This window comes from Mustelus asterias, chromosome 10, assembly GCF_964213995.1.
Source record: "Mustelus asterias chromosome 10, sMusAst1.hap1.1, whole genome shotgun sequence".
Lineage (NCBI taxonomy): Eukaryota > Metazoa > Chordata > Chondrichthyes > Carcharhiniformes > Triakidae > Mustelus > Mustelus asterias.
This window is the reverse complement of record NC_135810.1, coordinates 4,639,316-4,660,544: the sequence shown is the minus strand read 5'-3', so window position 1 is coordinate 4,660,544 and position 21,229 is coordinate 4,639,316. Positions and strand designations below refer to the sequence as shown.

Here is a 21,229-nt window from a genome sequence, read left to right as displayed (position 1 = left end):
TATGAAGGGAGTGGGACAAGGTAATTGGACATGATGGGAAGAAAACCTTCGGTAAATAAAACGTAATTAAATGGAAAAGAAATGTCCAGAAGGCAGCAATTGAGTTATCAAAATCCTTCTGCACAAATACGGGCAGAAAAATCATCACTCGGGTATAATTTGAGAGGGATCAAATTGAAAGGTAGAAGGATTATGTTAAGCTACATTGGAAGCTTGATTATGGCCACATTTAGAGTACCGTGTCGCCTGAGGGGGCAGGACGAGGTGGGGGGGGTAGGGAAGAAGGAGGTGCGGGAGGAGAGGGGTGGGGGCGGGAGGAGGGGGGGGGCAGGAGGAGAGAAGGGGCGGGAGGAGATGGTGACCAAGGATTGGCCATCTGTAGGACAGGGGTTGAAGTAGATGCAGACTAGAAGCTGATGAACAGTCGAAATATGTGCAGGTGAGGTTGATTGGCCATGATAAAAATTTGACCCTAGTGTCAGGGGGATTAGCAGGGTAAATGTGTGGGGTTACGGGGATAGGGCCTGGGTGGGATTGTGGTTGGTGCAGACTCGATGGACTGAATGGTCTCCTTCTGCACTGTCGGGATTCTATGAACACAGTGCAGAGATCACAGAGCAATAGATTCATGCAGAAAAACCTCTTCTTAATCCTTTGGGTCATCTTGACTTGAACGCTTCAATTATATCAACTCACAATCTTCAACAGTGAAGGGAATGCAGTCTAGTTTCAAAAATATATCTGTATAATCTCACTTAGAATGCAACATCTGTGTAAGTGACTACTGGAGCTGGCAACCTCCCAACTGCGTGGCCACAGCTGACAGTGACTATTACAGGAATGGGAATTGGGAAGAAGCAGCATCCAAATGCAAAGGACACAGGCTAAACTCAGGAAGTGATCTTCCCCAGACAGCCGGTTCCAGGGAGGATCCAAGTGTCAGACGCACAGAATCATTTACAGCACAGGAGGCCGTTCGGCCCACTCAGACCATGCCAGCTCTCTGCAGAGCAATCCAGTCAGTCCCACTCGCGCCCCCCCCCCCTCCCCCCCCCCCGTGATGCAGCAAGTTCAAGGTCCCATCCAAAATTCCTCCTGAAATCATAGGCTGTTCGTGTTCAATGTGGTGTAACGGAATGAGGATATTGCGCATGACTGGAGATCGGTAAAGACTGTGAACTTCCTTCAACTTGAGGGAGCAGAAAATGAACCTTGTGCTGTAAAAAAGTCGAATATTCTCCCCCGCAAGGGTCCCTTCTCCAGGAGGAGAGGGGGCAGGAGGAGGAGAGGGGGCAGGAGGAGAGGGGGCCAGGAGGAGAGGGGGCCAGGAGGAGAGGGGGCCAGGAGGAGAGGGGCCAGGAGGAGAGGGGCCAGGAGGAGAGGGGGCAGAGTGAGCGCCCTATTTGACTGCGGAGATAAAGTCGGTGTACATACTGAATTTATTGGCGCGCAGGTTGGTGTATTCCACAATGTCAAACCACAAGCATCTCACACACATGCAAACTTGCACTGTTAAGAAATAGATGCAACACACTTTATTCTCTTCGACACGTCAAGCCACTCTGTGGTAATAAGCACCGCAAAACCAGATCAAACTGCAGACAAGAGAAGTGCAAACAATGGAAGACGACCAGTTCCGCGGCAATGGCGAGGTCGCGTGACGGGGAAACGTGAATCACGCCAAAGCAGCCAAGGCGCCATGCAGGAAAACTGGGTCATGAACACACTGGGTACAGGACACACCCCAGCACTCTTACGTATCCCATTCCCCACATACTGCCTTCACCAGGATTCAATCGTACAGCGGTGTATAAATCCCTGAAGTGCTGAACCTCCCAGGCAGGTTTCCAAACAAGGCCATATTTAGCCTCTGCAGAAACCGTGTTGTGTAAATTTTGGACTGCCCAATAATTACTTTTTAAGGAGAAACTTTACCATCCCACCCACCACGGGAATCGGAGCGGGCGAGGGGTGGACCATGGAAATGTCCGGTGACCTCGGGCAGGATTTGATCATTTCGGGACCAGCAAGGCCGTAAAATCCCGCCCTTCGGTTCAGGATTGAAGTATGTAGTTTGCCATGCATTTTACAGCAGTTTAAAAAAAAAATTACTCCCAAGGATGTGGCCAACATTTGTTACGGATTCCAAATTGCCCTCGAGAAGATGGTGGTGAGCTGCCTTCTTGAATCGCTGCAGTCCGTGTGGTGTAGATACACCCACAGTGCTGTTAGGGAGGGACTTCCAGGATTTTGACCCAGTGACAGTGAAAGAATGGCCGATATACTTCCAAGTCAGGATGGTGAGTGACTTGGAGGGGAACTTGCAGATGGTGATGTTCCCAGGCGGAGGAAACCCAAGTAGACACGGGGAGAATGTGCAAACTCCACACAAACAGTGACCCAGGCTGGGATTGAACCTGGGTCCCTGGCGCTGTGAGGCAGCAGTGCTAACCCACTGTGCCACCTCATCTCAGAAGCCTCACAATCAGAGGCATCCTGTTTGGCGAAACCGTTGCAATTCCACTGGGAGCTGCCTCAGCAGCCGGTAAGAAGCAGCAAAACCGTAAGAGCTCGCTGCTCGTGTCAAGAGAAAGCCCTGGAAAATCTCCCTCGCACTGAGATATCGGCAGGATTTTCCAACCACGCTCGTCCCGAAACCAGAAAATCCTTCCCGAGGTCAACGGATCTCTCTGTGGTCCGCCCCTCGCCCGCTACGATTCCCGTGGCGGGCGGGACGGTAAAATTCACCCCATCAACTTTGAAGAAAATTGAGGCACGGAAAAATCCAAGTCTTGGACCTGGAATCTTCAAGAATGTTTCACAATCCCTAAATATTATTGGGGAAGCAGTTCCCAATTTATAGCCCCCTTTCAATTAAAAAAAGATTTGTGCTGAAAATGCTCACGGTACTCAAAAGATTACACATGCACACACACGGGAAACACACGCACACGCACGGGAAACACGCACACACATGGGAAACACACGCACACACACGGGAAACACACGCAAACGCAAATGAGTTGACTTATTACAATGAGATCAAACGAGTGATCGGTTCATTCACTCAACTGCCAGGAAGCTTCTCTCACCTCCTTCCACATCAGGTAGAATTTTCTCATTGAAATCCCAGAAGTCGTCAAATTCAACTTACACACAAATTATGCATTATTGTTTAGCCTTCTCACAATGTTCCCACCAATCCGCTTGTGTTAAAGAAAGTAATCAACGTGGCAGATTAAAATACAGAGTTTCCATTTTTACATTAGCATTATACTGATTATACAGACCCGCAAAGGGCTGTCAATAGTCCAAACCAATGTTTATGCTCCATTCAACCCTCCTCCCATCTTTCCCAAGCTATCATCATAACCTTCTATTCCTTTTTCCCTCATGTGCCTATCCTTAAATACATTTATACTGCTCACCTCAGGCACATTCTCGCCAGTCTCTGGGTAAAGTCCCTCCTGAACTCCCTGTCGGATTTCTTGGTGACTATCTTCTAATGATGACCTTTAGTTATGCTCTTCCCCACAAGAGGAAACATTCTCTATCAACTCTCTCCAAACCTTTCAGAATTGTGGACACCTCTATTAGGGTCACCCTATTCCTTTCTAGAGAAAAGATTTGTTCCTCCTCGCCTGATAAGATATAACCTCACAGTTCTGATATCAGCCTCATGAATCTTCTTGGCAATCTCAATGTGCCTCTACATCTTTTCTCTAACAAGCAAGAATGATACACAGTCCTCTAAATCAGCTCTAACCAAGGTTAGATACAAGTTTAGCATAAGTCCTCTACTTTTTAATTCTACTTTTATTAATGACTTAGAGGAGGGGGCTGAAGGGTGGATCAGTAAATTTGCTGATGACACCAAGATTGGTGGAGTAGTGGATGAGGTGGAGGGCTGTTGTAGGCTGCAAAGAGACATAGATAGGATGCAGAGCTGGGCTGAAAAATGGCAAATGGAGTTTAACCCTGATAAATGTGAGGTGATTCATTTTGGTAGGGCTAATTTAAATGTGGATTACAGGGTCAAAGGTAGGGTTCTGAAGACTGTGGAGGAACAGCGAGACCTTGGGGTCCATATCCACAGATCTCTAAAGGTTGCCACTCAAGTGGATAGAGCTGTGAAGAAGGCCTATAGTGTGTTAGCTTTTATTAACAGGGGGTTGGAGTTTAAGAGCCGTGGGGTTATGCTGCAACTGTACAGGACCTTGGTGAGACCACATTTGGAATATTGTGTGCAGTTCTGGTCACCTCACTATAAGAAGGATGTGGAAGCGCTGGAAAGAGTGCAGAGGAGATTTACCAGGATGCTGCCTGGTTTGGAGGGTAGGTCTTATGAGGAAAGGTTGAGGGAGCTAGGGCTGTTCTCTCTGGAGCGGAGGAGGCTGAGGGGAGACTTAATAGAGGTTTATAAAATGATGAAGGGGATAGATAGAGTGAACGTTCGAAGACTATTTCCTCGGATGGATGGAGCTATTACAAGGGGTCATAACTATAGGGTTCGTGGTGGGAGATATAGGAAGGATATCAGAGGTAGGTTCTTTATGCAGAGAGTGGTTGGGGTGTGGAATGGACTGCCTGCAGTGATAGTGGAGTCAGACACTTTAGGAACATTTAAGCGGTTATTGGATAGGCACATGGAGCACACCAGGATGATAGGGAGTGGGATAGCTTGATCTTGGTTTCAGATAAAGCTCGGCACAACATCATGGGCCGAAGGGCCTGTTCTGTGCTGTACTGTTCTATGTTCTATCTCTATACAAATAAACACCAGTGCATGGTTTATTTTTATTTTGATCCTGTAGCTACTTTTAGCAATTTGTGTATTTGTACAAAAGAGCAAAGATTTGCAGGGCTGTGCTGGGGAGAGGACTCACTGAATTGATCTTGTAGTGAGCTGGCACAGACACAAAAGGGCTGAATGGTCTCCTTCTGCGCTGTAACCCTTCTGTGACATTCCCTTTCCTCCTCAATCCTGTTTCAATTCTCATTTTCCGAGTAGATTGAAAATAAAAATAATCAAAAACTACATTTCTTCAATCCAAAAAAATAAAAATACCTGAACCAATGTGAGAAGGCAAAAAAAGAGTTATTGGATGGATGCGGAGTTGGAACTGTGGAGACTTCAGTAAGAAAGATCACCAATGTGGATAGAGATTTGTCGAGTTGTGAAGTAAAGTTTTCACATCATAAACAGACTGGTTACCCACGATTGCAATTGAAGAATTAAAATTTACATTTTTATCTTCCCAATGTTGCAACTGACAGAAGAAGCATTTGCAAGAGATTTTTTTGACGAGTGTAACATGCTTCCTGGCTGAGCAAACCGTCTCTGTAATAAGCAGGCACTACATCCCAGATACCTACCTACAGGAGCAGTACATGACTCCACAGTTGGTGAAAGAAATGCTAATGAACAGAAGAGAAAAACAAATTGGGTTGGGAGGGAGGGAGGGAGGGGGAAAAAAGACCACAAAAAGAATGAAGCAACCATTAGCAATGAGCAATTCCCTCAAAAAAAAGTCAAATTAAAAATCAAATTAAAAACTCAAAGCTCCATAGTGCTGTAACAGCCAGCAGTTCACACCGTACTGTGCGGCTTATGTTTCCAAAGCAAGTTACCTTGATATCTCTGGATCCTGCCCTTTCCAAAGGGCATGGGCAGGTTCAGTGGAATGTAATGTTCGTGGTTGCAGATGACCCGTAGAAATTCAAACTTCAACTCAAACAGCGTCTGAAAGAAAACAGCAATGAGTTCAACTGCTGTCAGAAACTGCATGTTAAATGTTTTGCACCCAACACCGCGCCATCCCTACAGCACAGAAGGAGGCCATTTGAGTATGTACCGACCCCAATTCCATCCAGGCCCTATTCCCGTAACCCCACACATTTACCTTGTTAGTCCCCCCCTGACACTAGGATCAATTTAGCATGGCCAATCATCAGAACTTGGAGCAGGAATAGGCCATCTAGCTCCTCGAGCCTGCTCCGCCATTCAATAAGATCATGGCTGATCTTTTCATGGACTCAGCTCCACTTACCCGCCTGCTCACCATAACCCTTAATTCCTTTACTGTTCAAAAATCTACCTATCTTTGCCTTAAAAACATTCAATGAGGTAGCCTCAACTGCTTCACTGGGCAGGGAATTCCACAGATTCACAACCCTTTGTGTGAAGAAGTTCCTCCTCAACTCAGTCCTAAATCTGCTCCCCCTTATTTTGAGGCCATGCCCCCTAGTTCTAGTTTCACCCGCCAGTGGAAAAAACCTCCCAGCTTCTATCTATCTTAATCAACCTAACCCGCACATTTTTGGAGTGTGGGAGGAAACTGGAGCACCCGGAGGAAACCCACGCAGACACAAGGATAATGTGCAAACTCCACACTGACAGTGACCCGAGGCTGGAATTGAACCTGGGTCCCTGGCGCTGTGAGGCAGCAGTGCTGACCACCGTGCCGTCCAAAATTAATTTCTCTGCAAGAAGAGAAAGCCACTTTACAAATACCACACGTCGTTCCAGCCCCGAACTGCAACTGTTGAAGGTTCCAAACGCGTGACCCACAATACAATTAATCTACAATTACACACAGCGCACAGTTAAAAACAGAGTTTTCTTGGGTCCCCAGCGAGAATGCAAACATTTGAAGCACCGTCGCAAACATGAGCTGAGGAAATATCACGCCAACCTTTGGGTTTCCTGGACTGAACCACTTCATGTAATTGTTAATTTGCTTGAAGACAAATCCTCTGTCCATTAGTGAGAAGCATCTCTGCAAATTATAAGAGAGTAGATAAGTCATGGCCAGGTGGGGATTTTGTGTTCTGACTGATTTGCCTTCCCCCACACCCACTTCCATCATCAGGGAAGGCAGTGGCGTAGTGGTATCATCATTGGACTAGCAATCCAGAGACTCAGGGTAACGTTGGCGGCACGATAGCACAGTGGTTAGCGCTGCTGCTTCACAGCTCCAGGGTCCCGGGTTCGATTCCCGGCTCGGGTCACTGTCTGTGTGGAGTTTGCACATTCTCCTCGTGTCTGCGTGGGTTTCCTCCGGGTGCTCCGGTTTCCTCCCACATCCAAAGATGTGCGGGTTAGGTTGATTGGCCAGGTTAAAAATTGCCCCTTAGAATCCTGGGATGCGTAGGTTAGAGGGATTGGCGGGTAAAATATGTGGGGGTGGGGCCTGGGTGGGATTGTGGTCGGTGCAGACTCGATGGGCCGAATGGCCTCCTTCTGCACTGTAGGGTTTCTATGGTTTCTATGGTTGTGGGGACCCGGGTTCGAATCCCACCACGGCAGATGGTGAAATTTGAATTCAAAATATCTGGAATTGAGAATCTACTGATGGCCATTAAACCACTGTCGATTGTTGTAAAAACCCATCTGGTTCACTAATGTCCTTTCGGGAAGGAAATCTGCCACCCTTACCCAGTCTGGCCTACATGTGACTCCAGAGCCACAGCAATGAGGTTGATTCTGAAATGCCCTCTGAAATGGAGGGCAGTTAGGGACGGGTAAATGGTGTCCCAGCCAGCGACACCCATATCCCATAGAACTGAAAAAAAACTAATCTTCCAAAGGTTATTGACATGCATGATGCTGGTGTGACAGATTCTATACAAATGACCGCACAACTTTCCTCCTCTCGGCCTCTCTCCATGACAACTTATATTGATACAACTCCTGTAACTTGCCCCAAGCTGCAAAGTATGACATCAAGAAACGTTGGGAGACATTTAAAAATTCATTCACAGGATTCAGCATTGCTGGTTAGACCAGCATTTATTACCCATCCTTAATTGCCCCTTGAGAAGACGGTGGTGAGCTGCCTTCTTGAATCGCAGCAGTCCATGCATTGTAGGTACACCCATAGTGCTGTTAGGGACAGAGTTCCAGGACTTCGACCCAGCAACAGTGATGGAATGGTGGCGATACATTTGCAAGTCAGATGGGATTTGAACCTGTGCCCCCAGAGCATAAACCTGGGCCTTGGGAATACAAAAAGGTAAAAAAAACGGTAAGGTCGCCAGAATCCCAGATGACCAGAGGCCGCTCTTCACTTTGAGGGGGAGAGCTGACTGGTGGTGATTTTAGCCTGAGGGTCACCACACCTCAGGCAAGGGGCAAGGTACAGGGTCAGGAATAACCTCAGCCGGTACAGGAATTGAACCCACGCTGTTGGCGTCGCCCTGCATCACCAACCAGCCATCCAGCCAACTGAGCTAAACCGACACCCTCCTCTTGGCATCACCACTCCACCACCTAGGTTTCTCTCTCCACAGATGCTGTCAGACTCGCTGAGTATTTCCAGTATTTGCTGTGTGTATTTAAGGGCTGCTTTATGATTCTACAATGTCGTTGTGACACACAGACAGTTGGAATTGACTCCGAACATTGCAACAAGCGGAAGTCCAAGCATCACAAGTTTTAGGGCGAAAAATAATTTGTAAAAAGTTTAAACCGGCCAAATTTCAGCCTCCATAATCGTGGCGAAGATTAAAATTCGATAGATCAGAAATTGCTCCTGAACATCAGTCTGATCAATTTCAGAATCTCAAGGCTGTTAAACGTTTAAGATACATTTACACAGATGCCAATGTGGACTGAGGGAGAGGTTAGTTCCGACGATTCGTACCTTAATGAAGACAGCCAGGCTGTGATTAGCGTTACGAGCCTCCTCTGGCTTGTCTTTGTATTTCTGTGTGATATGTGGCATTAGCAGGTTGACAAGAGTCTCCACGGTGTGCTGGTAAGATGCAGGGAAACGCTGATTCCGGAATAACTAAAGAAACCAGACGACAGGGACCTTTCAGAACATCAAAATAATAACTACTGTTTTCATTGCTCGGTTTAAAAAACTCATCCTTATTTTCAATTCCCTCTGTGGCTTCGTCCCTCCCGGGATCTCAGCGACCTCCTCCATCCCCACACACCTATCCCGGGATCTCAGCAACCTCCTCCATCCCCACACACCTGTCCCGGGATCTCAGCAACCTCCTCCATCCCCACACACCTCTCCCGGGATCTCAGCAACCTCCTCCATCCCCACACACCCCTCCCGGGATCTCAGCAACCTCCTCCATCCCCACACACCTCTCCCGGGATCTCAGCAACCTCCTCCATCCCCACACACCTATCCCGGGATCTCAGCAACCTCCTCCATCCCCACACACCTGTCCCGGGATCTCAGCAACCTCCTCCATCCCCACACACCTGTCCCGGGATCTCAGCAACCTCCTCCATCCCCACACACCCCTCCCGGGATCTCAGCAACCTCCTCCATCCCCACACACCTCTCCCGGGATCTCAGCAACCTCCTCCATCCCCACACACCTCTCCCGGGATCTCAGAGACCCCCTCCATCCCCACACACCTCTCCTGGTATCTCTCCTACCCCCTCCATCCCCACACACCTCTCCCGGGTTCTCAGCAACCTCCTCCATCCCCACACACCTCTCCCGGGATCTCTCCTACCTCCTCCATCCCCACACACCCCTCCCGGGATCTCTCCTACCTCCTCCATCCCCACACACCTCTCCCGGGATCTCTCCTACCTCCTCCATCCCCACACACCCCTCCTGAGATCTCTGCGTTCCTCCAATTCCGGCCTCTTGAGTTTCCTGGGATTGGTGGCTGCACCTTCAGCTACCTCTTGAATGTTCTCATTCAACCATCCTCTTGTCTTTAACCACCCCCTTTCTTAAAATCCCCCCCCATCTGAAACCCCCTCCCCTGCTTAAAACACCCCCCCTTCGTAAATCCATGTAAAAGATACTATTTTGAAGAAGAGGAACAGAGGAAGATCTCCCCAGAGTCCTGACCAAGATTTATCACCAAGTCAACACCATCATGTTGGCATCTCAAGGCTATTTGTGGAATCTTGCTGTGCACACACCGGCTGCCACACTTCCAACATCCTGGCAATGACCTGCATGTAGGAAATAGGAGGAGGCCATTCGGCCCCTCTCTACCATTCAACTAGATCTTGCCTGACCTTTGGTTTCAATGCTATTTTCCCGCACCATCCTCATTCCTCTTGATATCTTTTATATCTAGATATCTAACAATCTCCGCCTTGAACATGCTGAGTAACTGAGCCTCCGCAGCCTCCAGGGTAGAGAATTCCAAAGATTCGCAACTGTCTGAGGGAGGAAATTCCTCCTCGGCTCAGGCGTCAATGGCCAGCCCCTTATTCCGAGTCTGTGTTCCCTGGTCTAGACTCACCAGACGGAAGAAACATCTGGGCGACATCTCCCTTGTCGAGCCGTGTAAGAATGTTATACGTCTCAAAGAGGTCACCTCTGATTGGTCTAGCCTGTAGGGGCAAGGACCACAGCACCTTGCATGATCTCAGCATGCCCCAAAGTTTCTTTATCACGGCCTGAATTTCCAGTGTGGCCGGGGCAGCCATCTCCATTGACTCCCACGGGGAGGGCCACTGTCATTTGGTGGTGTAATGAGCACTGATTGGCAGCAGGGGGAGCTGCCATCTCACTGAGACAGCAGCCCCTCAGAGTCTTATATTTCAACGAGATCACCTCTCATTGTTCTGAGCTCGAATGAGTCTAGGCCCAGCCTGCCCAATCTTTCCTCAGGCGACAACCAACAAAGATCAAGTGACGAACCTTTTGAAGTGTCATCGCTGCTGTGATGTTGAAAATGTGCACAGCAAGATCCCAAGAATAGCAATGTGACAATTAACAGATAAGCAGAACATCAGAGTGAACCTCCCCACTCTTCTTCAAAATGCTGCCGGGGGTTATTTTCCAAATCCCCCGTTTAACATCACACCCAAAAGAGAGAGCAGCGCTCCCTTGGCACGGGACAGGGCGCAGCGCTCCCTCGGCACGGCGCAGCGCTCCCTCGGCACGGGACAGGGCGCAGCGCTCCCTCGGCACGGGGCAGGGCGCAGCGCTCCCTCGGCACGGGGCAGGGCGCAGCGCTCCCTCGGCACGGGGCAGGGCGCAGCGCTCCCTCGGCACGGGACAGGGCGCAGCGCTCCCTCGGCATGGGGCAGGGCGCAGCGCTCCCTCGGCACGGGGCAGGGCGCAGCGCTCCCTCGGCACGGGGCAGGGCGCTGCGCTCCCTCGGTACCGGACAGGACGCAGCGCTCCCTCGGCACGGGGCAGGGCGCAGCGCTCCCTCGGTACCGGACAGGGCGCAGCACTCCCTCGGCACGGGGCAGGGCCCAGCGCTCCCTCGGTACCGGTCAGGGCGCAGCGCTCCCTCGGCACGGGACAGGGCGCAGCGCTCCCTCGGCACTGGACAGGGCGCAGCGCTCCCTCGGTACTGGACAGGGCGCAGCGCTCCCTCGGTACTGGACAGGACGCAGCGCTCCCTCGGCACGGGGCAGGGCGCAGCGCTCCCTCGGCACGGGACAGGGCGCAGCGCTCCCTCGGTACTGGACAGGACGCAGCGCTCCCTCGGTACGGGGCAGGGCGCAGCGCTCCCTCGGCACGGGACAGGGCGCAGCGCTCCCTCGGCACTGGACAGGGCCCAGCGCTCCCTCGGTACTGGGCAGGGGGCAGCGCTCCCTCGGTACTGGGCAGGGCGCAGCGCTCCCTCGGCACGGGGCAGGGCGCAGCGCTCCCTCGGTACCGGACTGGACGCAGCGCTACCTCGGTACCGGACAGGGCCCAGCGCTCCCTCGGTACTGGACTGGGCGCAGCGCTCCCTCGGCACGGGGCAGGGCACAGTGCTCCTTCGGCACGGGGCAGGGCGCAGCGCTCCCTCGGCACCAGACAGGGCCCAGCGCTCCCTCGGTACCGGACAGGACGCAGCGCTCCCTCGGCACGGGGCAGGGCGCAACGCTCCCTCGGTACCGGACAGGACGCAGCGCTCCCTCGGCACGGGGCAGGGCGCAGCGCTCCCTCGGTACCGGACAGGGCGCAGCGCTCCCTCGGCACGGGGCAGGGCGCAGCGCTCCCTCGGCACGGGGCAGGGCGCAGCGCTCCCTCGGTACCGGACAGGGCGCAGCGCTCCCTCGGTACCGGACAGGGCGCAGCGCTCCCTCGGTACCGGACAGGGCGCAGCGCTCCCTCGGCACGGGGCAGGGCGCAGCACTCCCTCGGCACGGGGCAGGGCCCAGCGCTCCCTCGGTACCGGCCAGGGCGCAGCGCTCCCTCGGCACGGGGCAGGGGGCAGCGCTCCCTCGGTACCGGACAGGGCGCAGCGCTCCCTCGGTACCGGACAGGGCGCAGCGCTCCCTCGGTACTGGACAGGGCGCAGCGCTCCCTCGGCACGGGACAGGGCGCAGCGCTCCCTCGGCACGGGACAGGGCGCAGCGCTCCCTCGGCACTGGACAGGGCCCAGCGCTCCCTCGGTACTGGACAGGGCGCAGCGCTCCCTCGGTACTGGACAGGACGCAGCGCTCCCTCGGCACGGGACAGGGCGCAGCGCTCCCTCGGCACCGGACAGGGCCCAGCGCTCCCTCGGTACTGGGCAGGGGGCAGCGCTCCCTCGGCACGGGGCAGGGCGCAGCGCTCCCTCGGTACTGGACAGGGCGCAGCGCTCCCTCGGTACTGGACTGGGCGCAGCGCTCCCTCGGTACTGGGCAGGGCGCAGCGCTCCCTCGGCACGGGGCAGGGCGCAGCGCTCCCTCGGTACCGGACTGGACGCAGCGCTACCTCGGTACCGGACAGGGCCCAGCGCTCCCTCGGTACTGGACTGGGCGCAGCGCTCCCTCGGCACGGGGCAGGGCACAGTGCTCCCTCGGCACGGGGCAGGGCGCAGCGCTCCCTCGGCACCAGACAGGGCCCAGCGCTCCCTCGGTACTGGGCAGGGCGCAGCGCTCCCTCGGCACGTGGCAGGGCGCAGCGCTCCCTCGGCACCGGACAGGGCCCAGCGCTCCCTCGGCACGGGACAGGGCGCAGCGCTCCCTCGGCATGGGGCAGGGCGCAGCGCTCCCTCGGCACGGGGCAGGGCGCAGCGCTCCCTCGGCACGGGACAGGACGCAGCGCTCCCTCGGCACGGGGCAGGGCGCAGCGCTCCCTCGGCACGGGACAGGGCGCAGCGCTCCCTCGGTACCGGACAGGGCACAGCACTCCCTCGGCACGGGGCAGGGCCCAGCGCTCCCTCGGTACCGGACAGGGTGCAGCGCTCCCTCGGCACGGGGCAGGGCGCAGCACTCCCTCGGTACCGGACAGGGCGCAGCGCTCCCTCGGTACTGGACAGGGCGCAGCGCTCCCTCGGCACGGGACAGGGCGCAGCGCTCCCTCGGTACTGGACAGGGTGCAGCGCTCCCTCGGTACTGGGCAGGGCGCAGCGCTCCCTCGGTACTGGACAGGACGCAGCGCTCCCTCGGCACGGGACAGGGCGCAGCGCTCCCTCGGCACGGGACAGGGCGCAGCGCTCCCTCGGTACTGGACAGGACGCAGCGCTCCCTCGGCACGGGACAGGGCGCAGCGCTCCCTCGGCACCGGACAGGGCCCAGCGCTCCCTCGGTACTGGGCAGGGCGCAGCGCTCCCTCGGTACCGGACAGGACGCAGCGCTCCCTCGGCACGGGGCAGGGCACAGCGCTCCCTCGGTACCGGACAGGACGCAGCGCTCCCTCGGCACGGGGCAGGGCACAGCGCTCCCTCGGCACGGGGCAGGGCACAGCGCTCCCTCGGTACTGGACTGGGCGCAGCGCTCCCTCGGTACCGGACTGGACGCAGCGCTCCCTCAGCACGGGGCAGGGCGCAGCGCTCCCTCGGTACCAGACAGGGCGCAGCGCTCCCTCAGCACGGGGCAGGGCGCAGCGCTCCCTCAGCACGGGGCAGGGCGCAGCGCTCCCTCAGCACGGGGCAGGGCGCAGCGCTCCCTCGGCACGGGACAGGGCGCAGCGCTCCCTCGGTACCGGACAGGGCCCAGCGCTCCCTCGGTACCGGACAGGGCCCAGCGCTCCCTCAGCACGGGGCAGGGCGCAGCGCTCCCTCGGTACCGGACAGGGCGCAGCGCTCCCTCGGCACGGGGCAGGGCGCAGCGCTCCCTCGGTACCGGACAGGGCGCAGCGCTCCCTCGGTACCGGACAGGGCGCAGCGCTCCCTCGGCACGGGGCAGGGCGCAGCGCTCCCTCGGCACGGGACAGGGCGCAGCGCTCCCTCGGCACGGGGCAGGGCCCAGCGCTCCCTCGGTACTGGGCAGGGCGCAGCGCTCCCTCGGTACCAGACAGGGCGCAGCGCTCCCTCGGTACTGGGCAGGGCGCAGCGCTCCCTCGGTACCAGACACGGCGCAGCGCTCCCTCGGTACCAGACAGGGCGCAGAGCTCCCTCGGCACGGGGCAGGGCGCAGCGCTCCCTCGGCACGGGGCAGGGCGCAGCGCTCCCTCGGTACCGGGCAGGGCGCAGCGCTCCCTCGGCACGGGGCAGGGCGCAGCGCTCCCTCGGCACGGGACAGGGCGCAGCGCTCCCTCGGCACTGGACAGGGCCCAGCGCTCCCTCGGTACTGGACAGGGCGCAGCGCTCCCTCGGTACTGGACAGGACGCAGCGCTCCCTCGGCACGGGACAGGGCCCAGCGCTCCCTCGGTACGGGGCAGGGCGCAGCGCTCCCTCGGCACGGGGCAGGGCGCAGCGCTCCCTCGGTACCGGACTGGGCGCAGCGCTCCCTCGGTACGGGGCAGGGCGCAGCGCTCCCTCGGCACGGGGCAGGGCGCAGCGCTCCCTCGGTACCGGACTGGACGCAGCGCTACCTCGGTACCGGACAGGGCCCAGCGCTCCCTCGGTACTGGACTGGGCGCAGCGCTCCCTCGGCACGGGGCAGGGCACAGTGCTCCCTCGGCACGGGGCAGGGCGCAGCGCTCCCTCGGCACCAGACAGGGCCCAGCGCTCCCTCGGTACTGGGCAGGGCGCAGCGCTCCCTCGGCACGTGGCAGGGCGCAGCGCTCCCTCGGCACCGGACAGGGCCCAGCGCTCCCTCGGCACGGGACAGGGCGCAGCGCTCCCTCGGCATGGGGCAGGGCGCAGCGCTCCCTCGGCACGGGGCAGGGCGCAGCGCTCCCTCGGCACGGGACAGGGCGCAGCGCTCCCTCGGTACCGGACAGGACGCAGCGCTCCCTCGGCACGGCGCAGCGCTCCCTCGGTACCGGACAGGACGCAGCGCTCCCTCGGCACGGGGCAGGGCGCAGCGCTCCCTCGGCACGGGGCAGGGCGCAGCGCTCCCTCGGCACGGGGCAGGGCGCAGCGCTCCCTCGGCACGGGACAGGGCGCAGCGCTCCCTCGGTACCGGACAGGGCACAGCACTCCCTCGGCACGGGGCAGGGCCCAGCGCTCCCTCGGTACCGGACAGGGCGCAGCGCTCCCTCGGTACCGGACAGGACGCAGCGCTCCCTCGGCACGGGGCAGGGCACAGCGCTCCCTCGGTACCGGACAGGACGCAGCGCTCCCTCGGCACGGGGCAGGGCACAGCGCTCCCTCGGTACTGGACTGGGCGCAGCGCTCCCTCGGTACCGGACTGGACGCAGCGCTCCCTCAGCACGGGGCAGGGCGCAGCGCTCCCTCAGCACGGGGCAGGGCTCCCTCAGCACGGGGCAGGGCGCAGCGCTCCCTCAGCACGGGGCAGGGCGCAGCGCTCCCTCGGCACGGGACAGGGCGCAGCGCTCCCTCGGTACCGGACAGGGCCCAGCGCTCCCTCAGCACGGGGCAGGGCGCAGCGCTCCCTCGGTACCGGACAGGGCGCAGCGCTCCCTCAGCACGGGGCAGGGCGCAGCGCTCCCTCGGTACCGGACAGGGCGCAGCGCTCCCTCGGTACCGGACAGGGCGCAGCGCTCCCTCGGCACGGGACAGGGCGCAGCGCTCCCTCGGTACCGGACAAGGCGCAGCGCTCCCTCGGTACCGGACAGGGCGCAGCGCTCCCTCGGTACCGGACAGGGCGCAGCGCTCCCTCGGCACGGGGCAGGGCCCAGCGCTCACTCGGTACTGGGCAGGGCGCAGCGCTCCCTCGGTACTGGGCAGGGCGCAGCGCTCCCTCGGTACCGGACAGGGCGCAGCGCTCCCTCGGTACTGGGCAGGGCGCAGCGCTCCCTCGGTACCGGACTGGGCGCAGTGCTCCCTCGGTACTGGACAGGGCGCAGCGCTCCCTCGGTACTGGACAGGGCGCAGCGCTCCCTCGGTACCGGACTGGGCGCAGCGCTCCCTCGGTACCGGACTGGGCGCAGCGCTCCCTCGGTACCGGACAGGGCGCAGCGCTCACTCGGTACTGGACAGGGCGCAGCGCTCCCTCGGTACCGGACTGGGCGCAGCGCTCCCTCGGTACCGGACAGGGCGCAGCGCTCCCTCGGTACTGGGCAGGGCGCAGCGCTCCCTCGGTACCGGACTGGGCGCAGCGCTCCCTCGGTACCGGACTGGGCGCAGCGCTCCCTCGGTACCGGACAGGGCGCAGCGCTCACTCGGTACTGGACAGGGCGCAGCGCTCCCTCGGCACGGGGCAGGGCGCAGCGCTCCCTCGGCACGGGACAGGGCGCAGCGCTCCCTCGGTACCGGACAGGGCCCAGCGCTCCCTCAGCACGGGGCAGGGCGCAGCGCTCCCTCGGTACCGGACAGGGCGCAGCGCTCCCTCGGTACCGGACAGGGCGCAGCGCTCCCTCGGCACGGGGCAGGGCCCAGCGCTCACTCGGTACTGGGCAGGGCGCAGCGCTCCCTCGGTACCAGACAGGGCGCAGCGCTCCCTCGGTACTGGGCAGGGCGCAGCGCTCCCTCGGTACCAGACACGGCGCAGCGCTCCCTCGGTACCAGACAGGGCGCAAAGCTCCCTCGGCACGGGGCAGGGCGCAGCGCTCCCTCGGCACGGGGCAGGGCGCAGCGCTCCCTCGGTACCGGGCAGGGCGCAGCGCTCCCTCGGCACGGGGCAGGGCGCAGCGCTCCGTCGGCACGGGGCAGGGCGCAGCGCTCCCTCGGTACTGGGCAGGGCGCAGCGCTCCCTCGGTACCAGACAGGTCGCAGCGCTCCCTCGGTACTGGGCAGGGCGCAGCGCTCCCTCGGTACCAGACACGGCGCAGCGCTCCCTCGGTACCAGACTGGGCGCAGAGCTCCCTCGGCACGCGGCAGGGCGCAGCGCTCCCTCGGCACGGGGCAGGGCGCAGCGCTCCCTCGGTACCGGGCAGGGCGCAGCGCTCCCTCGGCACGGGGCAGGGCGCAGCGCTCCCTCGGTACTGGGCAGGGCGCAGCGCTCCCTCGGCACGGGGCAGGGTGCAGCGCTCCCTCGGCACGGGGCAGGGCGCAGCGCTCCCTCGGCACGGGGCAGGGCGCAGCGCTCCCTCGGCACGGGGCAGGGCGCAGCGCTCCCTCGGCACGGGGCAGGGCGCAGCGCTCCCTCGGCACGGGGCAGGGCGCAGCGCTCCCTCGGTACCGGACAGGGCGCAGCGCTCCCTCGGCACGGGGCAGGGCGCAGCGCTCCCTCGGCACGGGGCAGGGCGCAGCGCTCCCACGGCACGGGGCAGGGCGCAGCGCTCCCTCGGCACGGGGCAAGGCGCAGCGCTCCCTCGGTACCGGACAGGGCGCAGCGCTCCCTCGGTACTGGGCAGGGCGCAGCGCTCCCTCGGTACCGGACTGGGCGCAGCGCTCCCTCGGTACCGGACAGGGCGCAGCGCTCCCTCGGTACCGGACAGGGCGCAGTGCTCCCTCGGCACGGGGCAGGGCGCAGCGCTCCCTCGGTACCGGACAGGGCGCAGCGCTCCCTCGGTACCGGACAGGGCGCAGCGCTCCCTCGGTACCGGACTGGGCGCAGTGCTCCCTCGGTACTGGACAGGGCGCAGTGCTCCCTCGGTACTGGACTGGGCGCAGCGCTCCCTCGGTACCGGACTGGGCGCAGCGCTCCCTCGGTACCGGACTGGGCGCAGCGCTCCCTCGGTACCGGACTGGGCGCAGCGCTCCCTCGGTACCGGACAGGGCGCAGCGCTCCCTCGGTACCGGACAGGGCGCAGCGCTCACTCGGTACTGGACAGGGCGCAGCGCTCCCTCGGCACGGGGCAGGGCGCAGCGCTCCCTCGGCACGGGACAGGGCGCAGCGCTCCCTCGATACCGGAATGGACGCAGCGCTCCCTCGGTACTGGGCAGGGCGCAGTGCTTCCTCGGGACTGGACAGGGCGCAGTGCTTCCTCGGGACTGGACAGGGCGCAGCGCTCCCTCGGTACTGGGCAGGGCGCAGCGCTCCCTCGGTACTGGGCAGGGCGCAGCGCTCCCTCGGCACGGGGCAGGGCGCAGCGCTCCCTCGGCACGGGACAGGGCGCAGCGCTCCCTCGGTACCGGACAGGGCACAGCACTCCCTCGGCACGGGGCAGGGCCCAGCGCTCCCTCGGTACCGGACAGGGCGCAGCGCTCCCTCGGCACGGGGCAGGGGGCAGCGCTCCCTCGGTACCGGACAGGGCGCAGCGCTCCCTCGGCACGGGACAGGGCGCAGCGCTCCCTCGGTACTGGACAGGGCGCAGCGCTCCCTCGGCACGGGACAGGGCGCAGCGCTCCCTCGGTACTGGACAGGGTGCAGCGCTCCCTCGGCACGGGGCAGGGCGCAGCGCTCCCTCGGTACCGGACAGGACGCAGCGCTCCCTCGGCACGGGGCAGGGCACAGCGCTCCCTCGGTACCGGACAGGACGCAGCGCTCCCTCGGCACGGGGCAGGGCACAGCGCTCCCTCGGCACGGGGCAGGGCGCAGCGCTCCCTCGGTACTGGACTGGGCGCAGCGCTCCCTCGGTACCGGACTGGACGCAGCGCTCCCTCAGCACGGGGCAGGGCGCAGCGCTCCCTCGGTACCAGACAGGGCGCAGCGCTCCCTCAGCACGGGGCAGGGCTCCCTCAGCACGGGGCAGGGCTCCCTCAGCACGGGGCAGGGCGCAGCGCTCCCTCAGCACGGGGCAGGGCGCAGCGCTCCCTCGGCACGGGACAGGGCGCAGCGCTCCCTCGGTACCGGACAGGGCGCAGCGCTCCCTCAGCACGGGGCAGGGCGCAGCGCTCCCTCGGTACCGGACAGGGCGCAGCGCTCCCTCGGTACCGGACAGGGCGCAGCGCTCCCTCGGCACGGGGCAGGGCGCAGCGCTCCCTCGGTACCGGACAAGGCGCAGCGCTCCCTCGGTACCGGACAGGGCGCAGCGCTCCCTCGGTACCAGACAGTGCGCAGCGCTCCCTCGGTACTGGGCAGGGCGCAGCGCTCCCTCGGTACCAGACAGTGCGCAGCGCTCCCTCGGTACTGGGCAGGGCGCAGCGCTCCCTCGGTACCAGACACGGCGCAGCGCTCCCTCGGTACCAGACAGGGCGCAGAGCTCCCTCGGCACGGGGCAGGGCGCAGCGCTCACTCGGTACTGGGCAGGGCGCAGCGCTCCCTCGGTACCAGACAGTGCGCAGCGCTCCCTCGGTACTGGGCAGGGCGCAGCGCTCCCTCGGTACCAGACACGGCGCAGCGCTCCCTCGGTACCAGACAGGGCGCAAAGCTCCCTCGGCACGGGGCAGGGCGCAGCGCTCCCTCGGTACCGGGCAGGGCGCAGCGCTCCCTCGGCACGGGGCAGGGCGCAGCGCTCCCTCGGCACGGGGCAGGGCGCAGCGCTCCCTCGGTACTGGGCAGGGCGCAGCGCTCCCTCGGTACCAGACAGGTCGCAGCGCTCCCTCGGTACTGGGCAGGGCGCAGCGCTCCCTCGGTACCAGACAGGGCGCAGAGCTCCCTCGGCACGCGGCAGGGCGCAGCGCTCCCTCGGCACGGGGCAGGGCGCAGCGCTCCCTCGGTACCGGGCAGGGCGCAGCGCTCCCTCGGCACGGGGCAGGGCGCAGCGCTCCCTCGGCACGGGGCAGGGCGCAGCGCTCCCTCGGTACCGGACAGGGCGCAGCGCTCCCTTGGCACGGGGCAGGGCGCAGCGCTCCCTCGGCACGGGGCAGGGCGCAGCGCTCCCTCGGCACGGGGCAGGGCGCAGCGCTCCCTCGGCACGGGGCAGGGCGCAGCGCTCCCTCGGTACCGGACAGGGCGCAGCGCTCCCTCGGTACTGGGCAGGGCGCAGCGCTCCCTCGGTACCGGACTGGGCGCAGCGCTCCCTCGGTACCGGACAGGGCGCAGCGCTCCCTCGGTACTGGGCAGGGCGCAGCGCTCCCTCGGTACCGGACAGGGCGCAGCGCTCCCTCGGTACCGGACAGGGCGCAGCGCTCCCTCGGTACCGGACAGGGCGCAGCGCTCCCTCGGTACCGGACAGGGCGCAGCGCTCCCTCGGTACTGGGCAGGGCGCAGCGCTCCCTCGGTACCGGACTGGGCGCAGTGCTCCCTCGGTACTGGACAGGGCGCAGCGCTCCCTCGGTACCGGACTGGGCGCAGCGCTCCCTCGGTACTGGGCAGGGCGCAGCGCTCCCTCGGTACCGGACTGGGCGCAGCGCTCCCTCGGTACCGGACAGGGTGCAGCGCTCCCTCGGTACTGGACAGGGCGCAGCGCTCCCTCGGCACGGGGCAGGGCGCAGCGCTCCCTCGGCACGGGACAGGGCGCAGCGCTCCCTCGGTACCGGACAGGGCCCAGCGCTCCCTCAGCACGGGGCAGGGCGCAGCGCTCCCTCGGTACCGGACAGGGCGCAGCGCTCCCTCGGTACCGGACAGGGCGCAGCGCTCCCTCGGCACGGGGCAGGGCGCAGCGCTCCCTCGGTACCGGACAAGGCGCAGCGCTCCCTCGGTACCGGACAGGGCGCAGCGCTCCCTCGGTACCGGACAGGGCGCAGCGCTCCCTCGGCACGGGGCAGGGCCCAGCGCTCACTCGGTACTGGGCAGGGCGCAGCGCTCCCTCGGTACCAGACAGGGCGCAGCGCTCCCTCGGTACTGGGCAGGGCGCAGCGCTCCCTCGGTACCAGACACGGCGCAGCGCTCCCTCGGTACCAGACAGGGCGCAAAGCTCCCTCGGCACGGGGCAGGGCGCAGCGCTCCCTCGGCACGGGGCAGGGCGCAGCGCTCCCTCGGTACCGGGCAGGGCGCAGCGCTCCCTCGGCACGGGGCAGGGCGCAGCGCTCCCTCGGTACTGGACTGGGCGCAGCGCTCCGTCGGCACGGGGCAGGGCGCAGCGCTCCCTCGGTACTGGGCAGGGCGCAGCGCTCCCTCGGTACTGGGCAGGGCGCAGCGCTCCCTCGGTACTGGGCAGGGCGCAGCGCTCCCTCGGTACCAGACACGGCGCAGCGCTCCCTCGGTACCAGACAGGGCGCAGCGCTCCCTCTGCACCAGACAGGGCGCAGCGCTCCCTCGGTACCGGACTGGGCGCAGTGCTCCCTCGGTACTGGACAGGGCGCAGCGC

General features: G+C 61.9%; 1 protein-coding gene across 7 annotated transcripts in view; it reads right to left on the bottom strand.

The window, feature by feature from the left end:
- LOC144499506 (dedicator of cytokinesis protein 9-like) overlaps positions 1-21,229 on the bottom strand; it is a 359,791-nt gene that overhangs the window by 104,640 nt on the left and 233,922 nt on the right. For 4 of the 7 annotated variants that reach the window (XM_078221534.1, XM_078221531.1, XM_078221535.1 and 1 more), the window contains exons 28-31: positions 8,646-8,792; positions 6,696-6,779; positions 5,632-5,743; positions 5,377-5,418 (exon numbers count right to left, since the gene is read on the bottom strand). In XM_078221534.1, coding sequence (XP_078077660.1) covers positions 5,377-5,418; positions 5,632-5,743; positions 6,696-6,779; positions 8,646-8,792 — 385 coding nt within the window. The remainder of the gene's footprint in view (positions 1-5,376; positions 5,419-5,631; positions 5,744-6,695; positions 6,780-8,645; positions 8,793-21,229) is intronic. The other 3 variants (XM_078221537.1, XM_078221538.1, XM_078221533.1) reach the window with 1 other exon arrangement.